At 42.0% G+C, this 18,393-nt stretch overlaps 1 protein-coding gene across 2 annotated transcripts in view; it reads left to right on the forward strand.

The window, feature by feature from the left end:
* Positions 1 to 310: 310 nt before the first annotated feature.
* The window catches only part of PDHX (pyruvate dehydrogenase complex component X), a 131,103-nt gene continuing 113,020 nt past the window's right edge, over positions 311 to 18,393 (forward strand). For both annotated transcript variants that reach the window (XM_074998937.1, XM_074998938.1), the window contains exons 1-2: positions 311 to 460; positions 14,141 to 14,224. In XM_074998937.1, coding sequence (XP_074855038.1) covers positions 319 to 460; positions 14,141 to 14,224 — 226 coding nt within the window. In that variant the 5' untranslated portion in view covers positions 311 to 318. The remainder of the gene's footprint in view (positions 461 to 14,140; positions 14,225 to 18,393) is intronic.

The raw sequence follows: 18,393 nt of genomic DNA on the forward strand, positions 1-18,393 counted from the left end.
TTTGTGAAGATACAGACTAACACACTTAATTTATTATTTAATAAATAATAATTTATGAGAAATAATCAGAAGGCGTTTTGAGTAGAATCGTGTAGCTCTTGGCTTGTGCAGGGGGGTACGTGTGCTGCGTCTGCACGCCCGGAAAGAAGAGGGTCAGGAACCCAAATCGCTGAGCACACATTAGCCGAGGCTGCAAAGGACCGCTTAGTTGTGTTGAGATGATTAAGGGTGGGACAGCTGTGGCGGGGTGAGGGGGAGACGCCTTTTCTCTCAGGCAGTGACCAGGACAGCCCTGGCTTGGGGCGGGAGGAGAGCAAGATGGCAGCTTCCGTGTGGCTGAACTGCAGTAGCAAAGGGATGGTTAAACTACTTCTGCGGGGGAGATTTGTCGTGGGAGCTTGTACTGCTCACCGCTCTGGAGGAGGCTGGAGGCTTCTGCACAGGAGCCATGAGCTGCTGGGTGAGTATTTGACCTCTGTCACAAAGATGTAGTTCTTGGCTGACTGCCTGTGGCTGTTAGACCCTGCTGCAGTGCCTGTGGGACAGCAGTGACTTTCAAGGGGAAGGGAAAAGGGTGGTTAAGGCAGCAGCCAGATGTCTGCAAGGAGCCTGTGGTCAGGGCAGCCTATGTATGCAGGCTGGTGTGCTGGTCAGTAGGTGACCAGGAGAGAGGTACCTGGTGTGACGTGAGCAAGCAACAATGTGCGGTGTGGAGGGAGGGAAGCTGGAGAATCAGAGGGTGGGTAGTGATACTCTTTTGACCAGTGGAAATGGGATGAGGGATGTAAGGCCTTGGGAGAAAGGAGCATGGAGGTGTGTCACAGAGCTTGGTGTCTAGAGGGCAAAGCATATGGCAAGCAGTTTGAGACCATTTTCTAACAGTAGATGTGGCTGCTTTTGCATTGAGTGGCCAAAGAGTTCTGAGAAATGTTTTCAAAACCAACAGTGTACTTTCTTGAAGTCCCCTAACCCCCACGTTCCTTCTACAATTTACTTCCATTGATTTTTTTTTTACTGCTTCTGTTTCCTTGCAGAAAAACCCAAACAAACTTTACTTTGAGATCTGTTTTTAAAGCATTCTGTGCATGTTAAAGAGGGTTAAATGAGAGATTTAACATGGAAATAAGCTTGCTTTCTCCAAAGAGGATTCCTGACTCCTGAAGTTTTCTGTTTGTCTACATATACACTAGCACATTTTTTTTTTTTGAAAAAGCTGAGTGTCTTCCAAAAAATCCCTTGGAGTCTCTCTACACAACATACATTCTTTCAATACTAAATTGGAAGAATGCAGCACTCTTTCCAGTGGCCCTCTTCCTTTCCCAGATGAGGAAGAATTCCTTTTTCTGAAAGATTCATTCGGGGGGGAGCGGGTGGAGTGTGTAGAATCCCATGGGACCTTTTTTTCGAAAGAGCAGTCCTCGTGGTGCTGGATTTTTTTTGATCCCTGCCCCATTCTTTTGAAAGAGCAGGGGCTCTGTGGAAGCTCTCTGTAGAAACAGCTGATGGTTTGTTTGGTTTTTTTTGACCCACTTTTGTCTGTGCGGACGTGTGCTTTTGAAGGAAGCTTTTTCAGAAAGGTCTTCCAGAAAAACTTCTTTCTATTGCTGTAGTGTCGACATAACCTTTGTCTGTCTGAATAAGAGTTTGAGCTGCGTCAAGAATGAACGTCTTTTATATCCAGTAGTAATTATGGTGTTTGGCCAAAAGAACATTTCTAGCAGTGCTGCAAGAGGGTAGGTGCCTGTTGATTAGCGAGGACATAGTCTGTGTGTCCCATGTAGAACTATACCTGGCTGAAATATTTTGAATGAAATTTTTCATCTTTCTATGAACTAAAACCATTCACAAAATTGGCAATGTTATTGAAATATTGTATTTTGTTAAAGTTTTCACAAATTTTTATGGCAAATGACCATTTCAATAAAAATTGTTTTTTTTTTAATAAAGTGCTTTGTTACTTAATCCTACCCCTCAGTCCCTAATTCTGTAACTTTGGAGTTGCTGCTTGTAACTCGCTAATTAGTGCTTGAAATTCCAGTAAGAGTAGGATTTTTTTTTTTTTTAAATGAGATACCTGTGAGACATCTAGTGAACTGAGTCCTCTGCTCAGAGAAGGACAAATGAAGGGAAAATCATTGAGGCTGTGTCTATACTACATTCCCTTTTGAAAGGGGAGTGCAAATGAGTCAGATTGTAAATGCAAATGAGGTGCAGATTTACATATCTTGTGCCTCATTTGCATAGTCTCGCAGGATCTTGCTTCTGGAAGAGCCTTTTTTGGAAGCAAAAATAGCTATGTAGGCAGGGTTGTTTGGAAATAAACCCCATTTCTGAAAGAACCCTTCTTCCTATTTTGGTGTGTAAACCTGTGACTCGTTTGCGTTTCCGATTTCACTCATTTGCATTCCCCTTTCGGAAAGAGAATGTAGTGTAGATGCAGCCTGAGAGATCAGGGAATACAGGTGATGGATGAAACAAATGAAAGAGAAATAAATTAGTGAGATCTGTGATGGGGGCTGATTATTTAAATAGGAGTGGGAGAGGAAAGAGTGGGAGAATCACAGTGAAGCCACTTGGAGGTTGTTTTTTTTTAGATCTTTTCATTTATTTTCACTTATTTTTGATTATCCCCATAGACTTTATTCCCTAGGCAAAACTGCCATTCACTGTGTTGTGCTTGTTAAGGATTTCTGGTTCAAGTCCTACTTGTGACATAGTTTTTTAAATTACAGCATTTAATTTTTCTTTTATGGTGATACCTCACATTTCTGTTGAAGTTTGAACTACTTTTCTGGCATCTCTCATTTTGTGGGGTACAATGTCTGTAAATTCTGTATTAAAATGTTTATTTTAATATTTCAAACCACATAAAAGGTGTTTAAGAGCTTAAATTAAAACATAATTCTCAAACTGCATTTTTAAAATAGGTGGCAAGTTTTTCTACCTATGTCTTTGCTTGCCAAAGCCTGCCTTTTGCATTTATTAATAGCACCTTTCGTCAAATGATCTCGAAATGATTGTCATTTGTAGAACTCAATTTTATGTTAAAACTAACTTCTCTATGAAAAGTAGCAATATGCCTGTTTTCCAGCTTTGTTGGGATGCTGGATGGAGGAATGTAGCATGCAGGAAACAAAGTAATTGCCTTTGTGTCCCACACAAAGTCATTAGTAGAATAAAAACTGGACCACGACTTCCCATTTCCTTGTTGTAAAATCAACTTGTATTTGCTACTAATGAGAGAATTTGTTTTTAATAGAGTGAAAATTACTAGAAAAAAGAATGTTTACATTTCTGTTATTTTCTTCAGTCATCAATTTCAGCAGAACTTAAGTTTTCATTTTAAAATAGGTTTCTGTCACTTGTGGTTGCATTTGAGTTTACACATCTGTTGCTACTATTGCAGCTTATGGCTTCTCAAGAGCAGAGAAAAATTGACAACACTCAGGTGTATTTCACTGCTGGTCAGTGGTAAAACTGACAATCATATCGCTCATACTACTAGCCACAGTAGAGGCAGGTAATGGGACTATTCGCTGGCAAGGAAAAAACCAAAATAAACTTCAGGGAAGAGAATGGTTAGTGGAGGGGTGGGAGAAGTATATTGATTTTTAGTAAGGCTTCTGACACAGTGTTCTCATCAGTGAACTAAGGAAATCTGATCTAGGTGAAGTGACTAGAAAGTGGGTGTGACCCAATGCAACACTGTATTCATACCCTACATACCACTGTAATAATGTCTGTACAAAATATGCCTTGTGAGGTGTCATTTGAAAGCTAATAAATTGCTGGTCAATAATATCATGGTGAAAGGCAGGCAACAAAACTATATGTAAAGTTACAATTTTTCACTATTGATGTTGGTAGCACAGGTTTAAAGACATGTAGCCCCAATTAGGTAGGAGTGGCTAAGCATGCCTATCATAAGCGAATGGTTGTTTACCCCAATTTACACATAAGTGGTAAGCAAAGTCCTTGAGACAGCATGAGGAGACAAGGCAAATCTGCACTGAAGCATACACAGGAGAGAAAAGGGAACAGCAGGCTCCTTCATGACTGGGCAACACATTGCTTTCTTAACTGCTTAAATAAACTTGCATTGAGCAGTAATTCTTAGATGAAACTACTTTAAAGGAAGATTGGACTGTAAAAGTAAGGGGTAAAAACACCAGGGGTTCTTTCTTTCACCTAAAAAGACAAAGGAACCAACCCGTTGGGCTTTCAGTTCAGATTCCAGCTTCAGAATTTGGTCATCTATGTTTCTGGGAAAATGTGGTAGGAATTTTATCTTGAAATGAGTCTAGCTTAAGTTGAGTCAGACCTACTAGGAAGCATTTTATCTGTATTTCTCTTGTAACCATTTCTGACTTTAATGCCTTGCACTCGCTTGAAACTTCTCTTTATAGAATAATAAACTTCTATTTTGTAATCAAAACTAATCAGTGTTTGGAAATTCCAACTGAAGAAGCAAACTATTTTACATTGTTCTCTGGGATAATGGACTTCTGATACCTGAACAGCCCAGAAGAGGACTGGGAAGTGTAGCCCATATGTTGGTTGGTGATGATCTGGGACTGGAATTGAGTAAAAGTGGTAAGCAAGGCTGACTGTAATTGGTGTGCAGCTGACAGGCTGCTGGCATAAGAGTGGCCGGATCAGGACTTGGGCTATATACAGATACACATGGTGTAACCCGCCTGCTGTTTGAAAGGGGACATATTATGAGCTACATCAGCAAAACATTGATAGGCACCCAAAGTTGTGGAGCAGGTGGTGACACAACCACTAACTGGTCTGGGTTTCATCCACCAATGTGAGAGTGGGTGCAAGACTGGTTGACAGTGTAACCAAGAGTAGTTTATCAAAGCTTCTCTGTTGAAATTGAGGCTCTATCTAGTGAGGTCCTTCTTGGGTTTCTCCTATATCTTCATTAATGGCAAGGTTGTGGCTACATCAAGAATGGAGGCTGTTCACTAACTCCGAAACATTTATAATGCTGAACAAAATGGAGTTTGGGCTTCAGTTACAGAAGCAGGTGAATTCAGACTCCCTCCTCTGTGCTGGCAGCTTCCTTTCTTGTGTTGGGCTGCAAACTTGTCCCCCTTCTAGTGATGGGAGGAGTATTTGAAACGGAGCCCTTCCTACCAGCTGGGGGAGGGATGGCAGTGCAGACCCCAGCACTGTTCCTGCTCTACTGATTGCCTTGGCGGTGCTTAGCACAGCTCCCAAAAAGAAGCCACCAGGTGCTTGTTGACCTCAGTTGCATGGGAAGCCATTGAGGTGCCATGTGTTGCCCTTGTGCCTGCAAGTGTCACCCTCACAGCTCCTTTTGGTTGTAGTTTTCTGACAGTGGGAGCTGGAGAGCTGACACTTGGAGTGGAGACCATGCTTAGAGCCTTCTCCATCAAGCCAGGACAGGTAGGGAGCCCTCCTTAGTCTTGGGCTCTTGCTGCACCACTGAATAGACTTCTTAAATGGATGCCTGGGAACCCTACATAGTGGCTGAGTCTGTAACTCTGGTGTTCCTGTCTTGAGGTTCTACTGTTACACTGTAGCCCCCAGATCCTTTTCAGCAGTACATCACAATTGAATGAGAGTCAGCAGTGTAATGCACATGCAAGAGGCCAATATGATTCTCGAGTGTATGAAGACGAGAGCTATGTAAAAGATATGGGAGGTAATTGTCTGTTGTCCTCTGCACAGGTGAGGCTTCAGCTGCGCTACTGTGTCCGTTTCTGGATGGCATGCTTTAAGAGAAAGGTGGACAAATTGATAGTCTGGGGGAAAGCCACAAAAATGGTAAAAAGTTTAGTAAACCTGACAAAGGAGGAAAGTTTCAAAACTAAACCAGGCATGTCTAATCTTTAATCTTACCAGCAGTAAGGATAGTGAATTATGGGAATAGGCTTCCAGGGTAAGTTGTGGAACTCACATAATTGAAGATTTTTAAGAACAAGTTAGACAAATGCCTGTCAGGGGAGGGGTTAGAATAGATGACCTCTGGAGGTCCCATCCAACACTATAATGCCATTGCTCTTATAATTTGGCAGTTAATACATCTTATGATACAGTTCAGAATTGTCCTAAACAGGCTTGTTTCACCCCCTTTCCTGCTATTGGTAGCACTTTTCTGTTTCCCTGTCATCGAATAAATCCCACATAATTTTGAATTTTCTTAGGAGTTCCTGATTGCTAGTTACTGATGTAATAATTTAGAATAATCATTTGGCCAGCTACATGATAGATGATGCAATCCTATAGGACTGAACTTTAAACAGTTCCATTTCAGGTGACTGGTCAACGGTATTGCATGGCCAGAACAGACCAATGGTTCACTTAATCTATATCAATTCCAGATCCTCTAGGAGAAGACATAAACACCTTTACCTAATGTGCTGTGCTTCCCCATGATGAAAGGGGAGATTTTTTTTTTCCCCTAACTCCATGACACTTATATGGAATTTCTATCTCTTTTCACTCATTCTGAGCCATTGAGCTCCTACCAGTAATGGATGAACTGGATCAGGAACTGACTGTGGATGAACTGAAAAGAGCCATCGACAGCACTGCAGCAGGAAAGGCCCCTGGCCAGGATGGTATACCACCAGAGGTAATCAAGTGTGCCGCGGACACACTCCTGGAACCCCTACATGAGCTACTGTGCCTGTGCTGGAAAGAGGGTGAGGTTCCACAGGATATGCGCGACGCTAACATTGTAACATTGTATAAGAACAAAGGAGACAGAAGTGACTGCAACAACTACCGTGGAATCTCCCTCCGAAGCGTCACTGGTAAACTGGTCGCTCGCGTCATCCTTGGCAGACTCCAGAAGATTGCTGAGAGGGTGTATCCCAAATCGCAGTGTGGATTCCGTGCAGAGAGGTCTACTGTTGACTTGGTCTTCTCTCTAAGGCAGCTGCAGGAGAAATGCAGGGAGCAGAGGAAGCCACTCTACATAGCCTTCATCGACCTGACCAAGGGCTTTGACTTGGTCAGCAGGGATGGTCTGTTCAAACTGCTTCACAAGATAGGCTGTCCTCCACGGTTACTCAAGATGATCCAGTTGTTCCACGAAGACATGAGAGGAACCATCCAATATGACGGCGCATTATCGGTTGCTTTCAGCATCGGGAGCGGCGTCAAACAAGGATGCGTGCTTGCTCCGACATTGTTCGGGATCTTCTTCGCGCTCCTCCTGAAGCATGCCTTTGGATCTTCAACAGAGGGCATCGTGCTGCACACATGATCTGATGGGAAACTGTTTAATCTTGCAAGGCTGAAAGCTAAGTCTAAGGTGCGGGAAGTCCTCATCAGAGACATGCTGTTAGCAGACGATGCTGCTGTAGTGTCTCACACAGTAGACCAGCTTCAAAAACTGCTGGATCGGTTCTCCAAAGCGTGCAAAGACTTTGGGCTTACCATCAGCCTAAAGAAGACAAACGTACTCAGTCAGGATGTTGCTGAATCCCCATCAATCAGCATTGACAACTATACGTTAGAGGTCGTCCACGAGTTCGTTTACCTCGGGTCCACCATCACTGACACCCTGTCGTTGGACACTGAGCTAAATAGGAGGATCGGAAAAGCGGCCACAACTCTGTCCAGACTCAGCAAGAGAGTGTGGAATAACAACAAGCTGTACACTCACACCAAAATGCAAGTCTACAGAGCCTGCATCCTCAGCACCCTCCTTTATGGCAGCGAGACTTGGACCCTGTATGCCCGCCAGGAAAAGAGGCTGAACGTCTTCCACTTGCGCTGCCTCAGGCGCATCCTTGGAATATCATGGAAGGACAGAGTGACCAACACCGCCGTCCTCAAGCAAGCTGGAATCCCAACCATGCACACCCTCCTCAGGCAGCGGCGGCTCTGCTGGCTTGGCCACGTCCACAGGATGAATGATGGAAGGATTCCAAAAGACATCCTGTATGGGGAGCTAGCCTCTGGCAAAAGACCTCCCGGATGCCCCCAGTTGCGCTACAAAGATGTCTGCAAGAGAGACCCCAGAGAGGTAGACATCGAGCTGGACAACTGGGAAGAACTAGCAGATGACCGCGGCAGATGGAGGCAGGGGTTACACAAGGGCCTTCAGAAGGGCCAGATGAGGATCAGACAGCTAGCAGAGGAGAAGCGAGCACACAGAAAGCGCACTAGGGACTTGTCAGACACCCACCACATCTGCAAGAGATGCAGCAAGGACTGTCACTCTCATGTGGGTCTTCATAGTCACAGTAGACGCTGTAAATGAAGCCCTCAATTTAAACTATAAAGGGTGCAATCCATAGTCTATGCAGACTGAAGGATGTCTACTACTACTACTGATCTTTGCTGTTTTTGTATGTCAATAATTCAGTGTTTCAGAAAAATTGGGCATAGAGAGATCATTTGCCTTTCAAAGGGGCTGAGTGCAAGGATAACAGCAATGTTTTTGCTTGTAAAATGTTAATAGCGTATGAAACACTTGACGGGTTCTTACAGGATTTGAGCCAGGTGTCACTGAATCATGTGATAAAACTCATGTAGTGATTGGATCCACAGGTTCTCTTGGAAATTATAGAGCCAGAGGCTTTCACACTTTTTTTCTGGTGCAGATCTTAATAGTGTGAACATTCTGTGGATGCATAGCCGCCTAGCCATGACCAAATGGACTCTCACCACTTGGAGAGGTGATATTGGATAAACTATTACTGCAGGTCCACAGGGACGCTACATGGGGGAATAAAGCTTTTTCAGTTGTCTGTTAGGAGATAGGGCAGGAGGAGAGCCAGCAGCTTAAGATCAAACATTTGCCTGCAGATAGTCACCAAATGCGGGTTCTGGAGTCAATGGTGTGCAACATGCATTTTGTCTTCAGTGTCTTGCAAATTACACGTTCTTTAAAGTCAGACTAGAATTTCAAATGGTACGTTAGTAATGCCTTTTCTATTTAAAGATTTTCCATGACCACTGAAGTCTTCTTAAAACAGGTTCTAGAGCAAAAATGGACTGTTTAAAATTATACCCATTTTGTACCACTGGAACAGGTACAAATTTTAATCAGTAATGACAGTATTAACATTTTGTGCCATTAACCTTGCTATAGCGTTAACTATGATACATATGCCATAATATGTCTATATTGTCGAGCCTGCAGAGGGTGCAAGTTGGAACAACGTTTTGTTTAAGGAGGACTAGAATTAAGGGAAATCACTATTTCAGCCCCTCATAGAACATAGGAATTGCACAGTGGTAGAGGAGCTGAAGTGGCAATGACTGTGTAATTTTATTCTGGCATTGATCCAATCCTCCACTATAGATCTTTGGTTTGCATAATGTACTCCTATAAGCAGAGAGCTTTTATATGAAGTTGCAGCAATGCCATATGTAGATTAGTCAGAGTAATGAAGCTTAGATTTGTTTCATAATAGCTGCAAATTGGTTTGTACTACATTTACATTTGAACAGGTGAGAGACATTCTAAAACTCAGTAGAAGGTCACACTAAATTCAGTACAGGGCTAGAACCCAGAAGAGGCAAATGCTGGTATGCTTCCTTGAAAGAGGAGAAATGGTCTCCTAATGTAGTACTTCACTCTATTTTTTTCCTTATTTTTTTCATATCTCAGATATTGCTGTGTGATATTTGCACTGATTTAGAAGTGTAGTAATTTTTTTCTTTACAACTGACAGAGTAATCTTGAAAGAAGCTATGAAATGGCATTTCAGCTGATGATGCTGAGGGACTTCCAACTCTAGTACACTGTCACTTTTCTGCTTTGACAAAGCACTTACTGTAATTATTTCAAGGCAGATGAAACAATAATAAGTAGTGAACATAGAAGTTATGACCAGTGGATTAGAATATAAAGTGCATTGCGAATCCAAAGGACTTTTAAAATACATTTAAAAATACTGTGTACATTAATACCTATAGTTTAAACAGCAATGCTTCACAATTTGTCTCTACATTCGGTATCTACCTCAGCAATGTAGGACAGTCACTGAAGGACTGTCTGGTTATGTGCACTCTCTCCTGAGACCCTATGCCACCAGCACTCCCAGCTATCTCCGAGACACCACTGACTTCCTGAGAAAAGTGCAATACATTGATGACCTACCAGAAAACACTATCCTAGCCACCATGGATGTAGAGGCTCTCTATACCAACATCCCACACAAAGATAGAATAAATGCTGTCCGGAACAGTATCCCTGATGGTGCTACAGCACATCTGATGGCTGAGCTCTGTAACTTTATCCTCACACACAACTATTTCAGATTTGGTGATGATATATACCTTTAAATCAGCGGCACAGCTATGGGTACCCGCACGGCCCCTCAATATGCCACTATTTTCATGGCTGACCTGGAACAGCGCTTCCTTAACTCTTGTCCACTAACACCCCGTCTCTACTTACGTTACATTGATGACATCTTCATCATCTGGACCCATGGGAAGGAGACTCTGGAGGAATTCCACCGGGACTTCAACAGCTTTCACCCCAACATCAATCTCAGCCTGGAAGAGTCTACACAGGAGATCCACTTCCTGGACACCACGGTGCTAATACACGATGGCCACATCAGTACCACCCTGTACCATAAACCCACTGACCGCTATGCCTACCTTCATGCCTCCAGCTTCCATCCCAGACACACCACACGGTCCATTGTCTACAGCCAAGCACTAAGATACAACCGCATTTGCTCCAACCCCTTCAACAGAGACAAACGCCTACAGAATCTCTACCAAGCATTCTTGGAACTGCAATACCCACCTGAGGAAGTGAAAAACCAGTTCAACAGAGCCAGACGTGTGCCACGAAGCCTCTTACTACAGGACAAGCCCAAGAGAGAAACCAACAGACCACCACTAGCCATCACCTACAGTCCTCAGCTAAAACCTCTGCAGTGCATCATCAGGGATTTACAACCCATCCTGGACAATGATCCCCCACTTTCACAGGCCTTGGGAGGCAGACCAGTCCTTGCCCACAGACAACCTGCCAACCTGAAGCAAATCCTAACCAGCAACTATACACCGCACCACAGTCACTCTAACTCAGGGACCCATCCATGCCACAAACCTCGTCGCCAGCTCTGCCCATATAGCTAGACCAGCAACACCATTACAGGACCTAACCAGATCAGCCACACCATCATGGGTTCATTCAGCTGCACATCTACCAATATAATTTATGCCATCGTGTGCCAGCAATGTCCCTCTGCTATATACATCGGACAAACTGGACAGTCTCTACGTAAAAGAATAAACGCACACAAATCAGATATCAGAAATGGCAATATACAAAAACCCATAGGAGAGCACTTCAATCTCCCAGGCCACACAGTAGCAGACTTAAAAGTAGCTATCCTACAGCAAAAAAATTTCAGGACCAGACTCCAAAGAGAAATTGCTGAGCTACAATTCATCTGCAAATTCGACACCCTTAGCTCAGGCTTAAACAAAGACTGTGAATGGCTGGCTAAATACAAAAGCATCTTCCCCTCCCTTGGTGTTCACACCTCTAGATCAACTGCTGGTAGTAAGCCTCACCCTTGCTGACTGAGCTAACCTTGTTATCCCCAGCCTTGCTCTGGCTTATTTATACCTGGCCCTGCAGATTTCCAAGACCAGCATCTGATGAAGTGAGTCTGTGCTCATGAAAGCTCATGCTCAAAACTTTTCTGTTAGTCTATAAGGTGCCACAGGACCCTTCGTTGCTGCTACCCCAGCAATGTATTTCAGAGTTCTTCTGCTTTAACCTGTTGGGGCGTGTGTGAGACAAACAACTAAAATCTGTGTCTGGGAGGAACATAACTTTAAAGATGAAAGGACTATGACATGAGTGATGATTTCAAGTTAGCAATTGGTCTGTGTTTAAAATATTTTAAGTTGATTCCCTAAATGTAACTGGTGGGAAATTTAGAAATGGCTTTAAATAAACAGCAGTTGGTAAACAAATATGGCTAATGGCACCAGCAAGGTCTGGTGGAATGAGAGTGGAACAGGAAGCCAAAAACTCCGGGATTATAATTCCAACTCCACTACTACTACAGTGAAGCTCTGTGCAAGTCACGGAAACTTGTTTCCCCGCCTATAAAATGATTATACTACTTACTTCCCAGGAGTATTGTGGAAATTAGCTAATTGTTGTACAAGATCTTTGAATCTGGAATGAGCCACATAAATGCTAAGTATTTTTAATACGAAGGTGAGATTATTGAGGATAATTTTTTTCTTTAGAGAACAGGCATTACTCTTAATTGCTTATAATAAAAACTGGGCTTAGTGATAAAATTTAGATTGAATTAGAATGGTATCTGCTTCAAAAGCGATTGTAGTAGTTTCAAGAAAAGGACATAAAGAGTCTGTGTTCTCTGCTTGTACTGAAGTGCCAGTGAGCTCAGAACCTACCAGCTCCTCCCCTCCTACCAACCAGTCCAGTGTTTCCCAGTTTGTTTTGGGAAGAGAGGTGCTTTCGAAAATGAGGCTTCCTTTTGACAGAGCCCCATCTACACAGCTATTTTACATTTTGCAAGCAGCACTTTTGATGCAGTGAGTGGGTGCCATTATGCAAATGAGGTGCTGAATATTCAGATTGGCACCTCATTTGCATTTTTGACCCAGCATGGTTGCATGACCCTTTTAAAACGGAGGGGCCAGTGTAGCTGTAGCCAAAGACAGCAGAATGCAGCCCTAAACTGGTTTGCCTTACTTCAGCCTAAGGTCCACTAACTTTCAAAGACATCACTTGTTTGCAATAATGTGTACACACAATGTTTTCTTGGCATTTTTGTCACAGCTTTTGCTGGGTCTCCTGGAGACACATGAGAATGGGAAGGTATTTCCTGGCCCTGTTCTGGGTGTGTGCATTGAGTCAATGTTTATAATTGTTCATGTTAGTAAGGAGCAGAACACAGATGTATACGCCGATTTGTATATGTTGGATGTAGTGTGTCCCAAGTAGCCTTTGGACTAATAAATGCTTGTGTGGAAACTGAGTTGAGGTAAACCTTAATAAAATTATTGGCTGTGCATGAGATAAGAATTTTAAATTGTTATTGTTGTTATTACCATAATTTATTTTCAGCCTTTCAATTTTCCCTGACTAATTGAAGCCACAGTCTCTAAGCAAACTGTTAGAACTGGAAACATATCTGTATTTTATGAAATCCTTTAAGCCTTATACAGTGTTAATTTCTAATTCTGGGATCCATAATGGGCTAGCACAGTGAAAGTATTTGAGTAAACAAAGACATGGATCTACGCTGTGAGGTCCACCATTTCATGTATTCTCAAGGATAAACAGGGTTTGTCAAACTAGCACAAGTATTCTCAGAACCAGTAACTTTTCTAAACACTAGGCTGGGCCAGCAGGGATCAGAGAGAAATTATCAATCCCTGTAGATCAAATACAGCCACAAAACTGTATTTGATCAGGAATAGTCTCTGAATTTCACTATAGCATTTCTCATTATTTTAGCATTTGTAAAATTAAATAATTTATGTACCAGAGCAAAGAGGAATCAGTTTTTTAAAACTGATTTGGAACAAGAGAGAACTAATTAGTTATAGAAGGCTGAAGCAGTTATCTATGTTTCTGCACTGCAGGTTTTCTGGGATCGTGAACCATGTATAACTTCAAGTCAATTTCTCAATGCATGTGCTTTAGAGATCAATCTTTTGGATGTGGATCTGTGGAGATTTTGAGGAATAAAGAAATTCTGTTTTCCTATTGTTGTGTACCATATAACAGCTATATCTTTGTAATCTGCTAGTGTACTAATCTCTGTTAGAATATTACTGCTGCAGAAAAAGCTCCACATTGTATCCAGAAAGAAAGAAAGAAAAATGTATCTTGTTTTATCTCAGCTGCTAAGTATATAAGCATTCTTCCATGACTATTTCTTTGCAAGTGTAATAGTTTTCCTTCAGTAGTCTATAGCATGATAATTAACAAGTTTAGATTTGTCAGATGTTGTTAACGTTTGTGAATTACAGGACAAGGGTGAATATTTTATATATTTCCTTGGATTCTTTGTCTATGCACTAATTTTGCTTTTAACTCTCATTTCTTTACTTACTCAAGGATCTAAACTGTATTAATTGTGTGATAAGCAGCGATTTTGGTGGTTAATTCCAGTGTTGTCTTTTCCAGGTATTCCTGCTGTTAAAATACTCATGCCTGCACTGTCTCCTACAATGGAGGAAGGAAATATTGTGAAATGGTTAAAAAAGGAAGGTGAGAGAGTGTTATGTAAAAGCACAATTTTATGAATTGTGCACTGATTCTCCAATTTATTATGTGGACTGTTTTGTAAGTGTAGGATCATTTATTGGGTGCCAGCTGTCTACCAATTATCCCATCCACAGATTGCTGCTTCTCAACAATGTTTCTTCCTGCTGTCTGCTAAGGAGAGGTTCACGGCCACAGTTAGAAAACTACCTCTAAGCTACTCTTTTAACATATTTTGTGTTTTTGTAAATAGAGTTCTAACTCCCAAGTAAAGACATATTTTCAGACTCCGTTTCTGAAAGTGTGTGTATATGTGTGTGTTTTTTAAATAAGTAACGGACAAAATATTTTAAATTATTAATGTACAGAACACAAGATTCTCATGAAATAACACAAATGACTTTTGGCATGATTCAGCAATATAGAAATGCTACACCACTTCAGAAGTGTTGTGAAATCTGTTATTACATTCCCAAGTTCTTATGAAAATTTCAGTTTAAACTGTTTCTAGAAAGACATCTCTGTATGCTTCTCAGTGAGGTGTTACTTTTTAGTTTGTGCTAACTAAATTTAAACCTGTAAGGGAGGGTGTATGCTCCTTTTGTTGGCCACCTAGAATCATTCAGCTGAACATTGACCTTATTTACACTGTAGAGTTTTGTGAATGCAATTTATGCTGACCTACGGCCACTGCTGAGAATAAATTACTGTTGCATAGCCACACGTCATCTTCTTAGGAGGGTCTTTACTAGGTTTGCTAAATCAACCGCTGATGGATTGATTTGCTACAGTGTTGATCCACCTTCTAGTGGAGGTAGGCCATTCGACAGATATTTCTGGCAAGCAGATGGACACGCAGATGCCAGAGTTTGGGTGAATGGAGTAAAACAGACCTGCCTAACCTTAAAATAAAGGTTTTTGTGCACAGCAAACTAGCACCCACCAAGCTAGGTTATGAATCTGCAGGTCAGCAGCTTGCTGCAAAGTAATGTTCCATGTGGCCACAGCTATAGTTCGCTGGAAGTTCCAAGATGCGTCTTAACATATTACATTTTGAAGTACTCGTGTACTAAGCTTCCTTCTGAGACTTTCACCACACTGCAACAGCATCCACATAGGATGTTACAAAGTGGCAGGTTGGTGAACAGTAATTTGCTTTGTAGCCTGAGATTTTTGTGTTAACAATAAATTGTGTGTATATGGGCTGTTTAAATTTTCACAATTTCTCTTATGTTCTGTTCCTACTGTTAGGTTTAAACAGTACTTTGTTTTAAGAAAGCTATTTGGGGTTACTGTATTTGTTGCTAGTTGCAGCTCCTGAAGGGAAGGACTGCAGATACTGAGTCCAGGAAGACCTGTTAAGAGTAATTAGAGGTGGCACACACAGGACTGTAGCCTAGGGTCTATGCCTAAGAATAAGAGGGTCTAAACCTGGCTGGCATAAACTCAGAGGCCGCATTGACAGATCTGCTGGAAGATCTTTTGAAAGAGTGCATCCAGACACACAAAAGCAGATCAAAAGATCAATCCGCTCTTTTGATAGAGAACATCCACACAGCCTACACTCTGTTGAAAGAATGGGCTGGGGATTGAAAAATCTGGCACCATGAGGACTGCTCTTTTGAAAAAGGGTCCCCAGAGTACCTACTTATGCTTTTCTTTGAAAGAAGCTTTTGAAAGGAGGCAATCTTCCTGATCCGGGAGTGGAAGAGGGTTTCTAGAAGAAGAGCTGCGCTCTTTTGATTCGAAACCAAAAGAATGCATTTTGTGTGTGGACACTCTGGCTGTTTCTACACAAGCCACTTCCAAATTTTTGGGAAGGGGCCTCCGGAAGAAGGACTTCCTTCTGGAAGCGCTCCCCCTGCCCCAACGGGGCCGCGCTTCTACACGGTGTTTTGGAGTCCAGAAGAACGGTCTTCTGGACTCCACGTCACGTGACGTTATGCTAATGAGGTATGGGGAATTTGCATTCGTGCCTCATTAGCATCTTTTGCTCCCTGTATTAGCCTGTGTAGAAATGACCTCTGTGTGCCCTTTTGAAAAAGGGCCTGTTTTTTCCATAAGAACTAGCTTGCGGAGATGCAGCCAGAGAGGAAAACCAGAGTGGTGTCCAAGATGCAGCTAGCGTGAACTGTGATAAAGTTACTGGCTATTAGGTATGAATTCTAATGTTTCTTTCTACTAGTGAATTATGAAAGACAAGGAATTGTTATTGTGGGTATTCAGGGCTGACATTTTATTAATTAGAGAAGTCTATTCTTAAAGCTAATGGAAAGTGAACAAATTTAACTTGCCTAGACATATCTCTATATCTGGAAAGACTCATTTCCAGAACCCATTAACTTTTCATGAAAAGATACTTTGGGTCCTCATTTATCTCTTGCTCTCCAAGGTCTATCACCTGAAAAGTAACTGACTTTTATTAGAATGTGTTGGCACTGTTCGATGAATGACTTCTACAGTATTTTGTGTCTTCACATGCTTGCTCTGTAAATGAGGGTGCTCTAGAGATGTAGGCTGAATTGGAAGAGTCATTGGTTCTCACTCTGTCAGCATGAAAACTTGTTTCTTTTTTGGTCTCTTGTCCCAGATTCAATGACAATTCAGGTTATGGCTGGATTTTAAATTTTATTCATGGAGCCCAGGAAAAGTAATGTGTTCATGACCCTTCAGTAAGCCATAAAGTTTGCAGTTGAACCTTTATGCCCTGCTTGGCTTTTAGGGAGCAATAAGATTATATCTGGGGCTCTAAGGACCATTGTTGGTTTCTCTTATAGATATGTGTATATCTACATATACAAATACAGATATATTTACATAAAGCTAGGAATGAAGAGCCCTTGAAGTATGCTAATTTTCATACAAACCTCTTTGGTAATCTCTCTTTTTTTTTTTTTTTTTTCCTCTGAATATGTATCCTTTTGGAGAAAGTGTGGACAGTACTGAGAGAGCACAGTTACTAAGTAGTTTTGGAAAATTAGACAAAGTTAGGTACTTTATATGGCCTCTATTACTGTACTCTGTGTGAGAATATATTTCCCAGATTTAGTTACTTTTAAGACATGGTTACTCTTTTTTTTCCAAAGTTAAAATTCGGTTTGTATTTTGACAAACAAAATTCTTTGAGAACCTCAGATCAGAGATACTGTAGAACAGTGAAGTGTTCTACAAATATTAACTCTCATAGTAATACTTTTGGGAGTTATGTGAGCATAATTATGTCCATTTTAGTGATGGGTATATCAAAGCTTCATGAGGTTTAATGACTTACAGATAGACAATGACAACTGCCCAGGAAGTTGTTTCTCTAAAGTATGGCCTGCATCTAAACCTTGGGTTGATCTAGCTGTGTTGCTCAGGAGCTTAATCACATACTGAAAACATAGTTAAACTGACCTGAACCCTAGTATCGACCACAATAAGTTGGTGAAAGAATTCTTCCACTGACCTGGCTACTACTACTGAAAGGGATGGATTTACTACAGTCATTGCGGGGTGGGGGGAAACCCTTCTGTTGCAGTAGCAAACATCTTCATACTGCAGTGCTACAGAGATGTGTCGCTCTAGTACTTGCAGGCTGGGTCTACATGGACAGGTATGGTCAGCGGCTTCCTGCTAACGAGCAGTCTTGCAGTTGCAAATGGCCACTGCATTAGCATAATCGTGCAGTTCATTAGCATAGCTGTGCGAGATCTCGCTGCCAGCAAAAGCTGCTCCTGGAAGTAAAGAGGCCATGTGAACATGCCTCTGCCAGCAAAAACTCCCTCTGTTGCCAGCCCCTTATGCCTGAAAAAATTAGCCATGCAGTTATGCTAATGAGGAGCCATTTGCAATTGTTAGACTGCTCATCATGAAGCTGCTGGCAATAGCTCTCTGTGTAGAGCCAGCCATAGTGTAGACATGGCATGGCGTAACATAACTAACCATGGCTATATTTACACTAACGAGTTTTGTCAACAGAACTGGTGGAGCATCCACAGTACAAATGTGTTCTGTCGACAGTAAGTCACAAAATGTCGGCAGTGTTCTGCCATTCCCCCAGAAGTCAGAGTGCATATCTCGACAGAATCTGTCAGTAGAAAGCCAGTGTGGACGCTCCGGGGGATACCCTCTGTTAACAGACAGGGCTTCTGGGACACTGGGCAGCCCTGTCTGAGAGTGGCTTGACTGAGCGA

The sequence above is a fragment of the Carettochelys insculpta genome, chromosome 6 (genome assembly GCF_033958435.1).
Source record: "Carettochelys insculpta isolate YL-2023 chromosome 6, ASM3395843v1, whole genome shotgun sequence".
NCBI lineage: Eukaryota > Metazoa > Chordata > Testudines > Carettochelyidae > Carettochelys > Carettochelys insculpta.